General features: G+C 43.0%; 1 protein-coding gene across 1 annotated transcript in view; it reads left to right on the forward strand.

The window, feature by feature from the left end:
- Positions 1-15764, forward strand: part of CDH16 (cadherin 16) — a 103672-nt gene that overhangs the window by 64489 nt on the left and 23419 nt on the right. The window contains exon 13 of the mRNA XM_069968593.1: positions 13656-13789. Coding sequence (XP_069824694.1) covers positions 13656-13789 — 134 coding nt within the window. The remainder of the gene's footprint in view (positions 1-13655; positions 13790-15764) is intronic.

The raw sequence follows: 15764 nt of genomic DNA on the forward strand, positions 1-15764 counted from the left end.
AGCCGTGACACTCTGTACTGGCCGGGACTTCCTGCATTTAGTGTCTTTTTTTCAACCAACACAAGACTAAAAAGCTGCCTTCAGGAGACTGGACCTGGATAAGTATAGCTTTGTTTTACAGTATGATAAATAAAAAATAATAATTAATGTAAATAGCAAACATGTTTTATTTCACATGTCATTTTGATTTAGTTAAGTTAAAACCACAGGTACACTTTAAAGCACAAAGTCATAAATATAAAATGTATATTGGGTACATGGACATTCAATAATGCTACATAAACTTTTTTTCCCAATTAATATCTATGTGAAATAATTAAAAGGATACTACAAAGAAAATGATTGTTTTAGTCAAGTGGTGTCAGAAAGTTATATAGATTTGCAAATTAATTATATTTTTAAACAAAATCTTCCAGTACATACCAGCTGCTGTATGTCCTGCAGGAAGTGGTGTATTCTGCACAGTGCTCTCTGCTGGCATCTCTGTCCGAGACAGGAACTGTCCAAAGCAGTAACAAATCCCATAGAAAAACTTTTTTCTTCTTTGGACAGTTCCAGTTACAGACAGCAGGGAATACTGTGTCAGATTGGAAAAATACACTACATCCTGCAGGACATACAGCAGCTGATAAGTACAGGAAGATTTTTAAATAGAAGTAATTTGTATAACTTTCTGACACCAGTTCAATTGAATTGAAGATGCAGTGTCAAAAAGGTATATTTTGATCTAACTTTTTCAATCAATCACAGGTGGATAATATGGCTGCTTTGAAAATCAAATAGATATGAGGACAGTTAGATATGGGACAGTTCCATTCAGGATCTGAGTACAATTTCATTGACAACATTTGAGTTGCTTACTGAATGTTTTAAAATAAACCTCCTATATTACCAGTCAGCACATTCATGATGTCTTTAGAGGTGCCTGGCCCAGGGTCAAGCAGCAGGCATGAAAAGGAACACCGATCAATAATGATATCAAGAAGGCGCACTTGGAGATTTTGTGTCTGCAAAATGGAAAAATCAATGCATTATCTTATCCTAGCTCAGATAAAGCCTTGGGGTAATTGAGGCCTTATTTAATGTCTGCTCTGTTCTATTAGTGTTACTATATCGTAGAAGCAGTTGATCCTGTTATTTGTACAAAGATTAGTTACAGGTATTAATCACTGATTAAGCTATCAGAATGCACCCGAGTGGTAATAATTTCAGTTTCCAGTCATCGACAAGCCACATCCAGGATACTCCATAATGATAAGAAAGTTAAATATAGCATAGACAGGCTGGAGGGGGGCAGGAACACTATGTTCTAAAACGGTGAACTCAATAGTGTCTCAACTTTAGCGCTAATTTACAAGACCAGACCGGTAGCATCAAACAAGCGCGGACCAGAGAGATGAATGCTCATTTGCAGAGCCTTACAAGGCTCATTCATGCGGTCCATTTAAATTCCTTGTTATTGGTCGCAAATCCTCTGTTTAGACAGGAAGATGTGCGGGTGATAATAATCATTTAAATAGACGAACAAAGAATTCAGCCAAGCCAATGAATGAGCAATTGTTCTTTTGTCAGCTGATCGCTGGTAGTTGTACACAGGCCGATTATCAGGAATAGGCGATTCTAGGAACACCCGTTTGCCTGATTAGAACAAATAAAAAAGCCTTTACTAATATTTCTTCAAAAATGGGTGGAAGTGTACAAGAACGTATCAGTACACAATAGTGGTGTGAGGTGGTGGCACAGCAAGGTGGGCCTGGGTACACTTGTTCACTTGTCACAGTGGCCAGGAGTTGTGTTGGAACCTACCTCCGGACACACAGGGATTTCCCCTGGAAAGGAGTAGCCCAAGTGTAGGTGTAGGTGCAGGTGCAGGGACACAAAAATAGGACAGAGGCCAACACTTAGCCCCAATGACTTTTACTTAAAAAAATAGGATATTATAACCATATTGTCACTAAATTAAAAAAAATTATGTACACAGACCTCACAGGGGTAAATACCAGCTCTACACAGTCTCTGATCAGGGAAGACATCACATGTGAGTATCTTCAGTCACTATAGTGCTTGAAAAATGGCTGGAAGAAGAAACAGAAGAAGAAGAATACGGATTACAAATCCGTATTCTTCTTCTTCAGTTTCTTCTTCCAGCCATTTTTCTGCACGTAATACAGCCCGAACCGCTTTGCGCACAGACTCCGTTCAAACTGCATTTCGAAGCCCTCGGCGGTGTGTGGTGTGCTATCTATTTTTCGTTTCGATCAGATTTGTCGTTTTTAAGAAATTTACGTTTAAAGACCCCAAATTTCCCATAGAAAATAATGGCCCATGGCAAATAATGGCCACACTCTAACTGCTGACAGCCAATCACAGCACATATGCAAATAGCTGAAATATAGCAGCCAATAGGAACTCTAAGGTCTCGTCATGCATTGTATCACACCATCCACAGTCACATGTCCACTATTGGCCAATAGAAGATGTAATATATGGAAGGTCCTTAACCATTTTGTCTCCCTGACATGAGTAAGATTGTCATGGTAACCGAGCAATGGTCTTTACCATTATAAGTAGCAGAGGTCAGTCAGTAAAATAGCAGAGCTGAGGCAGCCATGTAGCAGGTACGGGATCCAAGCTGCTCTTAAAGGGACGGTACCCAAGCCGCTCTTAAAGGAACGGTACCCAAGTCGCTCTTAAAGGGACCCAAGCCGCTCTAAATGGGTCCCTTTAAGAGCGAACTAAGTACCTGTAAGAGCGACCCGGGTCCCTTTAAGAGCGACCTGGGTCCCTTGAGGGGGTAAATGGGTCCCTTTTAAGAGCGAAATATGTCCCTTTAAGAGCGACCTGGGTCCCTTTAAGAGTGAACTAAGTACCTGTAAGAGCGACCCGGGTCCCTTTAAGAGCGACCTGGGTCCCTTGAGGGGGTAAATGGGTCCCTTTTAAGAGCAAAATATGTCCCTTTAAGAGCGACCTGGGTCCCTTTAAGAGCAAAATGGGTCCCTTTAAGAGTGATCTGGGTCCCTTTAAAGGAAATATTTCGCTCTTAAAGAGACCCGTTTCGCTCGAACTGGGTTCCTTTCAGAGAGAAATATGTCCCTTTAAGAGCGACCTGGGTCCCTTTAAGAGCGACCTGGGTCCCTATAAGAGCGAAATATGTCCCTTTAAGAGCGACCTTGGTCCCTTTAAGAGCGAAATATGTCCCTTTAAGAGCAAAATGGGTCCCTTTAAGACCGACCTGGGTCCTTTTAAGAGCGAAATATGTCCCTTTAAGAGCAAAATATGTCGCTTTAAGAGATAAATTGGTCCCTTTAAGAGTGACCTTGGTCCCTTTAAGAGCGACCTTGGTCCCTTTAAGAGCGACCTGGGTCCCTTAAGGGGGGAAATGGGTCCCTTTAAGAGCGAAATATGTCCCTTTAAGAGCGACCTGGGTCCCTTTAAGAGCGAAATGGGTCCCTTTAAGAGTGATCTGGGTCCCTTTAAAGGAAATTTTTCACTCTTAAAAGAGACCCATTTCGCTCTTAAAGAGCGACCTGGGTCCCCTTAAGAGTGAAATATGTCCCTTTAAGAGCAACCTGGGTCCCTTTAAGAGCGACCTGGGTCCCTATAAGAGCGAAATATGTCCATTTAAGGGCAAAAAGGGTCCCTTTAAGAGCAAAATATGTCCCTTTAAAAGCGAACTGGGTCCCTTTAAGAGCAACCTGGGTCCCTTTAAGAGAGAAATATGTCCCTTTAAGAGCAAAATCGGTCCCTTTAAGAGCGACCTTGGTCCCTTTTAAGAACGAAATATGTCCCTTTAAGAGTGAAATATGTCCCTTTAAGAGCGACCTTGGTCCCTTTAAGAGCGAAATATGTCCCTTTAAGAGAAAAATGGGTCCCTTTAAGAGCAACCTGGGTCCCTTTAAGAGCAAAATATGTCCCTTTAAGAGCGACCTGGGTCCCTTTAAGAGCAAAATATGTCCCTTTAAGAGCAAAATAGGTCCCTTTAAGAGCGAAATTGGTCCCTTTAAGAGCGACCTGGGTCCCTTTAAGAGCGAAAATGATCCCTTTAAGAGCAAAATCTTTAAGAGCAAAATGGGTCCTTTTAAGAGCAACCTGGGTCCCTTTAAGAGCGACCTGGGTCCCTTTAAGAGGAAAATGGGTCCCATTAAGCATGAAATTGGTCCCTTTAAGAGTGAAATTGGTCCCTTTAAGAGCGAACTGGGTCCCTTTAAGAGCAAAATTGGTCCCTTTAAGAGCAAAATATGTCCCTTTAAGAGCAAAATGGGTCCCTTTAAGAGCGAAATATGTCCCTTTAAGAGCAAAATGGGTCCCTTTAAGAGCGACCTGGGTCCCTTTAAGAGCAAAATATGTCCCTTTAAGCGCAAAATAGGTCCCTTTAAGAGCGAAATTGGTCCCTTTAAGAGCTGCCTGGGTCCCTTTAAGAGCGAAAATGGTCCCTTTAAGAGCAAAATATGTCCCTTTAAGAGCAAAATGGGTCCTTTTAAGAGCAACCTGGGTCCCTTTAAGAGCGACCTGGGTCCCTTTAAGAGCGCAATGGGTCCCATTAAGCATGAAATTGGTCCCTTTTAGAGTGAAATTGGTCCCTTTAAGTGCGAACTGGGTCCCTTTAAGAGCAAAATTGGTCCCTTTAACCCTTTAAGGACAGAGCAAATTTCGTTTTTTGCGTTTTCGGTTTTTCCTCCTTGTGCATAAAAGGCCATAGCACTTGCATTTTTCCACCTAGAGACCCACATGAGCCCTTATTTTTTGCGTCACTTATTGTACTTTGCAATGACAGGCTGAATTTTTGCATAAAGTATGCTGCGAAACCAGAAAAAAATTCAAAGTGTGGTGAAATTGAAAAAAAAAACGCATTTTGTTTATTTGGGGGAAATGTGTTTTTACGCCATTCGCCCTGGGGTAAAACTGACATGTTATATATGTTCCTCAAGTCGTTACGATTAAAACGATATGTAACATGTATAACTTATATTGTATCTGATGGCCTGTAAAAAATTTAAACCATTGTCAACAAATATACGACACTTAAAACCGCTCCATTCCCAGGCTTATAGCGCTTTTATCCTTTGGTCTATGGGGCTGTGTGAGGTGTCATTTTTTGCGCCATGATGTGTTCTTTCTATCGGTACCTTGATTGCGCATATACGACTTTTTGATCGCTTTTTATTACAATTTTTCTGGATTTGATGCGACCAGAAATGCGCAATTTTGCACTTTGGGATTTTTTGGCGCTGACGCCATTTACCGTGCGAGATCAGGAATGTGATTAATTAATAGTTCGGGCGATTACGCACGCGGCGATAGCAAACATGTTTATTTATTTATTTACTTTTATTTATAACCTGGGAAAAGGGGGGTGATTCAGACTTTTATTAGGGGAGGGGGATTTTTACTAATAATGACATTTTTTTTTTTACTTTAACACTTATACTAGAAGCCCCCCTGGGGGACTTCTAGTATATACACTGTGATCTCTCATTGAGATCTCTGCAGCATATCTATGCTGCAGAGATCCATGAGATCGGCACTCGTTTACTTCCGGCTGCTGCAGCCGGAAGTAAACGAGTGCCGAGCCGGGGACGGCGCCATCTTGGAGCGGTCCCCGGCCGGCTTCATTTACGGAGATCGCTCCTCCGGGATAACATCCCGGAGGAGCGATCTCCCCACTAGACACCAGGGATGACGCTGCGTCCGGTAATCGGATGCAGCTGTCATGTTTGACAGCTGCATCCGATTACTGTATTAGCGGGCACGGTGATCGGACCGTGCCCGCTAATACCTACGGTCCCGGGCTACACGCGGCACCCGGGACCGGCGCGGTTCAGAGTGGGGCCGCCGCGCGGCCCCGCTCTGAACTCCCTTACCGGCATCAGGGCGTAAATTTACGCCCGATGTCGTTAAGGGGTTAAGAGCAAAATATGTCCCTTTAAGAGCGAAATTGGTCCCGTTAAGAACGACCTGGGTCCCTTTAAGAGCGAAATATGTCCCTTTAAGAGCATAATCAGTCCCTATAAGAGCGACCTTGGTCCCTTTAAGAGCAAAATATGTCCCTTTAAGAGCGACCTGGGTCCCTTTAAGAGAGAAATATGTCCCTTTAAGAGCAAAATCGGTCCCTTTAAGAGCGACCTTGGTCCCTTTAAGAGCGAAGTTTGTCCCTTTAAGAGCTAAATGTGTCCCTTTAAGAGCAAAATGGGTCCCTTTAAGAGCGAAATATGTTCCTTTAAGAGATAAATCGGTCTCTTTAAGAGCGACCTTGGTCCCTTTAAGAGCGAAATATGTCCCTTTAAGAGCGAAATATGTCCGTTTAGGAGTGACCTGGGCCCCTATAAGAGTTACCTGGGCCCCTATAAGAGTTACCTGGGCCCCTTTAAGAGCAAAATGAGTCCCGTTAAGAGCGAAATATGTCCCTTTAAGAGCGAAATATGTCCCTTTAAGAGCAAAATATGTCCCTTTAAGAGCAAAATGGGTCCCTTTAAGAGCGACCTGGGCCCCTTTAAGAGCGAAATGGGTCAGTTTAGGAGCGACCTGGGCCCCTATAAGAGTTACCTGGGCCCCTTTAAGAGCAAAATGGGTCCCTTTAAGAGCAAAATATATCCCTTTTAGAGCGAAATATGTCCCTTTAAGGGCAAAATGGGTCCCTTTAAGAGCAACCTGGGTCCCTTTAAGAGCGACCTGTGTCCCTTTAAGAGCGACCTGGGTCCCTTTAAAAGCGAAATATGTCCCTTTAAGAGCAAAATGGGTCCCTTTAAGAGCAACCTGGGTCCCTTTAAGAGCAAAATATGTCCCTTTAAGAGTGACCTGGGTCCCTTTAAGAGCGACCTGGGTCCCTTTAAGAGCAAAATGGGTCCCTTTAAGAGCGAAATATGTCCCTTTAAGAGCAAAATCGCTCCCTTTAAGAGCGACCTTGGTCCCTTTAAGAGCAAAATATGTCCCTTTAAGGGCAAAATGGGTCCCTTTAAGAGCGACCTGGGTCCCTTTAAGAGCGACCTGGGTCCCTTTAAGAGCGAAATATGTCCCTTTAAGAGCGAAATATGTCCGTTTAGGAGTGACCTGGGCCCCTATAAGAGTTACCTGGGCCCCTTTAAGAGCAAAATGAGTCCCGTTAAGAGCGAAATATGTCCCTTTAAGAGCGAAATATGTCCCTTTAAGAGCAAAATATGTCCCTTTAAGAGCAAAATGGGTCCCTTTAAGAGCGACCTGGGCCCCTTTAAGAGCGAAATGGGTCAGTTTAGGAGCGACCTGGGCCCCTATAAGAGTTACCTGGGCCCCTTTAAGAGCAAAATGGGTCCCTTTAAGAGCAAAATATATCCCTTTTAGAGCGAAATATGTCCCTTTAAGGGCAAAATGGGTCCCTTTAAGAGCAACCTGGGTCCCTTTAAGAGCGACCTGTGTCCCTTTAAGAGCGACCTGGGTCCCTTTAAGAGCGAAATATGTCCCTTTAAGAGCAAAATGGGTCCCTTTAAGAGCAACCTGGGTCCCTTTAAGAGCAAAATATGTCCCTTTAAGAGTGACCTGGGTCCCTTTAAGAGCGACCTGGGTCCCTTTAAGAGCAAAATGGGTCCCTTTAAGAGCGAAATATGTCCCTTTAAGAGCAAAATCGCTCCCTTTAAGAGCGACCTTGGTCCCTTTAAGAGCAAAATATGTCCCTTTAAGGGCAAAATGGGTCCCTTTAAGAGCGACCTGGGTCCCTTTAAGAGCGACCTGGGTCCCTTTAAGAGCGAAATATGTCCCTTTAAGAGCAAAATAAGTCCCTTTAAGAGCGAAATATGTCCCTTTAAGAGCAACCTGGGTCCCTTTAAGAGCAAAATAGGTCCCTTTAAGAGCGACCTGGGTCCCTTTAAGAGCGAAATATGTCCCTTTTAAGAGAAGAATCGGTCCCTTTAAGAGTGACCTGGGTCCCTTTAAGATCGAAATATGTCCCTTTAAGAGCAAAATCGGTCCCTTTAAGAGTGACCTTGGTCCGTTTAAGAGCGAAATGTGTCCCTTTAAGAGCAAAATGGGTCCCTTTTTAGAGCGAAATATGTCCCTTTAAGAGATAAATCGGTCCCTTTAAGAGCGACCTTGGTCCCTTTAAGAGCGAAATATGTCCCTTTAAAGGGGTAGTGCACCAAAAAAAAAAATTCTTTCAAATCAACTGCTGCCATGAAGTGCCAGAGATTTGTAATTTACTTCTATTAAAAAATCTCAAGCCTTCCAGTACTTATCAGCTGCTGTGTGTCCAGCAGGAAGTGGTGTTTTCTTTCCTGTCTGACACAGTGCTCTCTGTTGCCTCCTCTGTCCATGTCAGGAACTGTCCAGAGAAAGAGCAAATCCCCATAGAAAACCTCTCCTGCTCTCCAGACTGGAAATCATACCACTTCCTGCTGGGCATACAGCAGCTGATAAGTACTGGAAGGCTTGAGATTTTTTAATAGAAGTAAATTACAAATCTCTGGCACTTCATGACAGCAGTTGATTTGAAAGAAATTTTTTTTTGGTGCACTACCCCTTTAAGAGCAAAATGGGTGCCTTTAAGAGCGACCTGGGTCCCTTTAAGAGCGACCTGGGTCCCTTTAAGAGCGACTTGGGTCCCTTTATGAGCGAAATGATTCCCTTTAAAGAGCGACCTGGGTCCCTTTTAAGAGCGACCTGGGTCCCTTTAAGGGACCCAGGTCGCTCTTAATGGGATCCATGTAGCTCTTAAAGGGATCCATGTAGCTCTTAAAGGGACGGGACCCAAGTCACTCTTAAAGGGACCCAAGTCGCTCTTAAAGGTATGGGACCCAAGTCACTTTTATAGGGAAGGGAGCCATGTCTCTCTTAAAGGAATGGGATCCAAGTTTCTCTTAAAGGGAAGTCACTGGTAAAGGGGCGCTCTTTTCAAGCACTATGTATTTTCCTGAAAATGCAAATCTAGTATTATATTGTAATCCGTATTCTTCCTCTTCCAGCCATTTTTCTGCGATTAATACAGCCCACACCGCTTTGCACACAGACTTCGTTCAAACTGCGTTTCGAAGCCCTCGGCGGTGTGAGGTGTGCTATCTATTTTCGGTTTGCATCGGATTTGTCACTTTTAAGAAATTTACGTTTAAAGACCCGTAATTTCGTATAGAAAATAATGGCCCATTGTAAATAATGGCCACACTCTAACCGCTGACAGCCAATCACAGCACATATGCAAATAGCTGAAATATAGCAGCCAATAGGAACTCTAAGGTCTCGTCAGGCAATGTATCACAACATCCACAGTCACATGTCCACTATTGGCCAATAGAAGACGTAGAAGATGGTAGGTCCTTAACGATTTTGTCTCACTGACGAGTAAAATTGTCATGGTAACCGAGCAATGATCTTTCTATACCATTATAAGTAGCAGAGTTCAATCAGTAAAATAGAAGAGCTGGGGGGAAGATACCCTAGTCGCTCTTAAAGGGACAGTACCCAAGCCGCTCTTAACGGGACAGTACCCGAGTTGCTCTTAAAGGGGCGGTACCTGAGCCGCTCTTAAAGGGACGGTACCCGGATCGCTCTTAAAGGGACAGTACCCGAGTTGATCTTAAAGGGACGGTACCCGAGTCGCTCTTAAAGGGACGGTACCCAAGTCGATCTTAAAGGGATGGTACCCAAGCCGCTCTTAAAGGGACAGTACTCAAGTTGCTCTTAAAGGGACGGTACTCAAGTTGCTCTTAAAGGGACGGTACCCAAGTCTTTTTTAAAGGGACGGTGCCCAAGTCGATCTTAAAAGGATGGTACCCAAGCCGCTCTTAAAGGGACGGTACCCATGTTGCTCCTAAAGGGGCATTAAATAAGTCGCTCTTAATGGGACGGTACCCAAGTCGCTCATAAAGGGACGGTACCCAAGTCGCTCTTAAAGGGATGGTACCCAAGCCGCTCTTAAAAGGGACGGTACCCAAGCCGCTCTTAAAGGGACAGTACCCAAGCCGCTCTTAAAGGGACGGTACCCAAGTCGCTCTTAAAGGGAGGGTACCCAAGTTGCTCTTAAAAGGGCATTACATAAGTCGCTCTTAAAGGGGCATTACATAAGTCGCTCTTAAAGGGACGTTACCCAAGCCGCACTTAAAGGGACATTACCCAAGCCGCTCTTAAAGGGGCGGTACCCAAGCCGCTCTTAAAGGGAGAGTACTTAAGCTGGTCTTAAAGGGACAGTATATAGGTCACTCAAAGCGTCACCAAAGTCCCTCCTTAAGGAACTGTACCAAAGTTGCTCTTAAAGGGACTGTACCAAAGTTGCTCTTAAAGGGAGCTTATCAAGGGTTAAAGTTTCTCTTAAAGGGAAGTCACTGTTAAAGCGGCGCTCTTTTCAAGCACTATGTATTTCCCTGGAAATGCAAATCTAGTATTATATTGTAATCCGCATTCTTCTTCTTTTAGCCATTTTTCTGCGATTAATACAGCCCAAACCGCTTTGCTCACAGACTCCGTTCAAACTCCGTTTCGAAGCCCTCGGCGGTAACAGGTGTGGTATCTTTTTTCGGTTTCGATCGGATTTGTTGTTTTTAAGAAATTTACGTTTAAAGACCCCTAATTTCCCAAAGAAATTATGGCCCATTGGAAATAATGGCCACACTGTAAACGCTGACAGCCAATCACAGCACATATGCAAATAGCTAAAATGTAGCAGCCAATAGGAAGTCTAAGATCTTGTCAGGCAATATATCACAACATTCACACAGTCACATGTCCACTATTGGCCAATAGAAGATGGAAGGTCCTTAACGATTTTGTCTCACTGACATGAGTAAGGTTGTCATGGTAACCGAGCAATGATCTTTAACATTATAAGTAGCAGAGTTCAGTCAGTAAAGTAGCAGAGCTGAGGCAGCCATGTAGCAGGGACGGTACCCAAGTCGCTCTTAAAGGGACAGTACCCAAGTCGCTCATAAAGGGACGGTACCCAAGTCACTCTTAAATGGACTCAAAGTGGTACCTTAGTCACTTTTAAAGGGAGAGTGCTTAAGTTGGTCTTTAAGGGACAGTATATAGGTCACTCAAAGCGTTGTCACCAAAGTCCCTCCTTAAGGGACTGAACCAAAGTTGCTCTTAAAGGGACTGTACCAAAGTTACTCTTAAAGTCACTGTACCAAATTTGCTCTTAAAGGGACTGTACCAAAGTTGCTCTTAAAAGGACTGTACCAAAGTCACTCTTAACCCTTTAAGGACATGGCCCATTTTCGTTTTTACGTTTTCGGTTTTTCCTCCTTGTGTTTAAAAGGTCATAGCACTTGCATTTTTCCACCTAGAAACCCACATGACCCCTTATTTCTTGCGTCACTAATTGTACTTTGCAATTACAGGCTGAATTTTTGCATAAAGTACACTGCAAAACCAGAAAAAAATTCAAAGTGTGGTGAAATTGAAAAAAAAAACGCATTTCTTTTATTTGGGGGAAATGTGTTTTTACGCCATTCGCCCTGGGGTAAAACTGACTTGTTATGCATGTTCCTCAAGTCGTTACGATTAAAATGATATGTAACATGTATAACTTATATTGTATCTGATGGCCTGTAAAAAATTCAAACCGTTGTTAACCAATATACATTCCTTAAAATCGCTCCATTCCCAGGCTTATAGCGCTTTTATCCTTTGGTCTATGGGGCTGTGCGAGGTGTCATTTTTTGCGCCATGATGTGATCTTTCTATCGGTACCTTGATTGCGCATATACGACTTTTTGATCGCTTTTTATTACATTTTTTCTGGATTTGATGCGACCAAAAATGCGCAATTTTGCACTTTGGGATTTTTTTGCGCTGACGCCGTTTACCGTAAGAGATCAGGAATGTGATTAATTAATAGTTCGGGCAATTACGCACGCGGCGATACCAAACATGTTTATTTATTTATTTATTTGTTTACTTTTATTTAAAACCTGGGAAAAGGGGGGTGATTCAGACTTTTATTAGGGGAGGGGGATTTTTACTATTAACAACACGTTTTTTTTTTTTTTTTTACACATATACTAGAAGCCCCCCTGGGGGACTTCTAGTATATACACTTTGATCTCTCATAGAGATCTCTGCAGCATAGATATGCTGCAGAGATCCATGAGATCGGCACTCGTTTGCTTTCGGCTGCTGCAGCCGGAAACAAACGAGTGCCGAGCCGAGGACGGCGCCATCTTGGACGCGTCCCCGGCCGGCATCAGTAACGGAGATCGCTCCTCCGGGACAAGGTCCCGGAGGAGCGATCTCCCCCACTAGACACCAGGGAAACGTTGCCTCCGGTAATCGGAGGCAGCTGTCAACTTTGACAGCTGCCTCCGATTAGCTAATTAGCGGGCACGGCGATCGGACCGTGCCCGCTAATAGCGGCGGTCCCGGGCTACACGCGGCACCCGGGATCGCGGCACTTCAAAGCGGGGCCGCCGCGCAGCCCCGCTTTGAAGTGCTAATGAGGACATAGGACGTACCGGTACGTCCTATGTCCTTAAGAGGTTAAAGGGAGGGTATCAAGGGTTAAAGTTTCTGTTAAAGGGAAGTCACTGGTAAAGGGGCGCTCTTTTCAAGCACTATGTATTTCCCTGGAAATGCAAATCTAGTTTTGTCTTTTGCAACTCGACCTGGCCCAGAATGTTAAGATGATTTCTTCCAGCCACAACTCATTTCTGGAAAACCTGAAAAACATTATGACATTGTGCTTTTCGGGCACCCTCCATACCTTTCCCCCATCTATAGTGCCCCACACGGTAATAATTTCTCCTAAGTGTACCGCACAGTAAAGTGGGTAGGTAAGTGCATTGGTGGAAAGAAATAGGTTGGTAGGTCTCTCAATGAGCAGGTAGGTCACTCCAGCAGGTAGATAGGTCTCCTAGTATTTAGTTCGCCCTGTATATAGGTGTCCCAATAGATTGTTTACCTTGTATAAAGATGCCCAAGTAGATAGTTTCCCCATTATATAAATCTCCAGGAGGTAGTTTCCCCTGTATTTGGGCACCCAGTAGGTAGTTTCCCCAGTGTATAAGCACTCAATAGATAGGCTCAACCAGTATATAGGTCCCCAGTCAATAGTTTTCCCAGTATATAGGCCCCAATAGGTGTCCAGTATGTAGTTTTCTCCCAATAGGTAGGTTACCCAGTGTATAGGCCCTCAGTAGATGTTTTCCATGGTATATAGGTCCCCAGTAGGTAGGTTCCAAAGTATATAAGCCTCAGTAGATAGTTTTGCGAGTATATAGGCCCCCAGTAGGTAGTTTCCTTTCTGAGCCCAAGCTATTACTACCTGGGCTCTAAACAGGTATATAAGATGCAGATAATCTCAGATCTTATGCTCTTTAATGTCATTACACATGTTCTAGAATAAATCCACACTGCAGTGCAGCTTCAAACTACTGTCATAAATCCTGCTGGAGGGATAATGGATAAGGGATATACCTAGATGCTTTAAAGGAAAACTAACAGCTGATTTATATATATATATATATATATATATATATATATGAACCTGCTGTCATGTACATGTAGATGTTCTGATGCAGATTCTAAAGATATCACTTTCTTTTCAATTGGTTGGGTCATTTTGTTCTAATAGATAAAAAAAAATATTTAAATTAGGTTCTTTGGTGCACTAGGGATGTTCCCTGACCCTGATTTGTTTTGTTTTCTGACATTCAGTTATGTTCGGAAATGTCATTGGATTTCTCTGCCTTAATTTTGAACAGCTACAGCATCATAAATGATTCCAGAAAATGGTTTTCCATCCAAGAGGACTCTGGTCAGATTCGGCTTCTCCATTCATTGGACGGGGAGCAGGTTGGAGACACTTATCGCATGCAGGTCATAGCACAGGACAGAGGTATGTTTTTAATAATTTTAACAAGTTTTATTGATTTCAACAACACATAAAATTTGGCAGATGCCTTGGGGTACAATTGTTCTAGCAATGAGTGGAGGGTCTGCCCCTGTTACACAGAAAGGGGTGTGACTGATGAGCAATTGTTTTTTGATAGGTCCAGATGACCCGATCACCCGATGCTTCTTCGTTGGCTAATCCTTGGCCTTATTAAACATTGTGATGTCAGCCTGTTTAGCTATGGATTACTGATAACAACTGTTTAGCCCTTAGCAGGTTGCCATTTTATAGTCATTTGATTGGACTCTTTTTCCCTTAAGGATAGTTTTGTTTCCGTTCTGCATTACTGTTTTATTAAAGAACCTTCAGTGAGAACATCAGCGTTTATCTTCCTCATTGTTCCAAAAATACACACAGTAAAACACTGCATAATATTGTTCAATATTTTATTTTTAGAGCTGACTCAATACTCAACCAGAACCACCTTTAAAACAAGTATCTTCCATTAACTTTTGACTGACAGAGCATGAGGGAGGGGGAAGGTCTTGTTATGCCAAAAGCAGCTAACTGTGTCCTTGGCTGGGGGTGCAAGAGTTATTGGTGACCGCTAGGCTTGTGACATAATGTAAAGAGGATGATGGTTGTTTATTCCACTGAGCATAGTGATTCATCCCTCCCTGATGTCACTCAGAATCACATTCAAACACACAAAAAAAAGATGTTTTGCTTAAGCTGAACTCTTGCCATTTACCGTGCTATTGTTCCCATATAGAATAATGTCCCAGGCTAACTGTGGGTAACTGTGGTCTCAAAGACCGGGGTGGCAGATAGGTGCCACTATATTATATTTAGGACAGATTTATTGTGAGGGGTATAGTGTGTCATTGCACAGATTGGTAAACACACTAATTTATTTATTCCTTTATATAGTGCTGTATCCTACACTAATTATTGACCTTTATCTCTGGACCACGTTTTTAATGCATATCTAATAAAATTGGTTAAGTTTTAATCTACATGTTTCCAGTAATAGTGTGTTCTTTTGTATATGTAGTTTACTCATGTCCACTAGCTATACAGGTGGGATCTTTTTGCAGTGATTTTATTTTTTTTTTTTAACCCCTTAAGGACAGCGGGCATAGCTTCACACACACACTGTATCGCAGTGGATTTTTTGCTGCAGATACGCAGCTGATTTGATCTTAATAACTGAACACAGCATCAAATCTGCACCATCAATTCTGCTGCAGATCTGCTGCGGCTCCTGTATGTGTGAAGGCACCCTAAGGATTCTTTGGTTTGTTTAAAACAAGATTGAACATATGGGATTGAATTTATCAAGGCCGTCATACAAGTACGCCACTCTTGCATTAAGCACTGCCATGCCAGATATACTAAGATTCGCAGAAATTGAACAACATGCAGAGAATCTACTCCAGCTCTGGAGCTAGTGTAGACTTTTGCCATGATTTACTTGTTATAGCAGTCATAAATCATAATAAATCTGGCCCAGGAGGAGGTCCCATGTCCACCCCGGCATGCTTCGCCACCCTATCTGCCCATTAGGCAAGCAGGGTATACTTCAGGAAAAAGTTGCAGATTTTTGTGCAAGCAGCATGGTTTGCGCAAATTCGTTTCCCCTTTTCCTAGAGTACACTGGGTGCAAGTTTGAGAAATGACCCCCTTTATCCTTATTCTAAGCATCAAGTCTGGAGGAAAATGTTCATCACCCACCCAATACCCAATACCATCCCTACAGAGAAGCATGATTATGCCAGGATCCTGCTGTGAGGGTGTTTTTTAGTGGCAAGGACAAGGATACTGAGGTTCAATGCCAGACAAAGCCACTACTAAAATTTTGGACCAATGTCTGCTAAACAATGACATATACTTAATGCAGCACAGCACCATGACCAGTTAAATTAACTGATTATTCGCGTGCCAGGTATCCAATTCCCACCGATCTGAAATTGCTGGA

This window comes from Dendropsophus ebraccatus, chromosome 4, assembly GCF_027789765.1.
Source record: "Dendropsophus ebraccatus isolate aDenEbr1 chromosome 4, aDenEbr1.pat, whole genome shotgun sequence".
Lineage (NCBI taxonomy): Eukaryota > Metazoa > Chordata > Amphibia > Anura > Hylidae > Dendropsophus > Dendropsophus ebraccatus.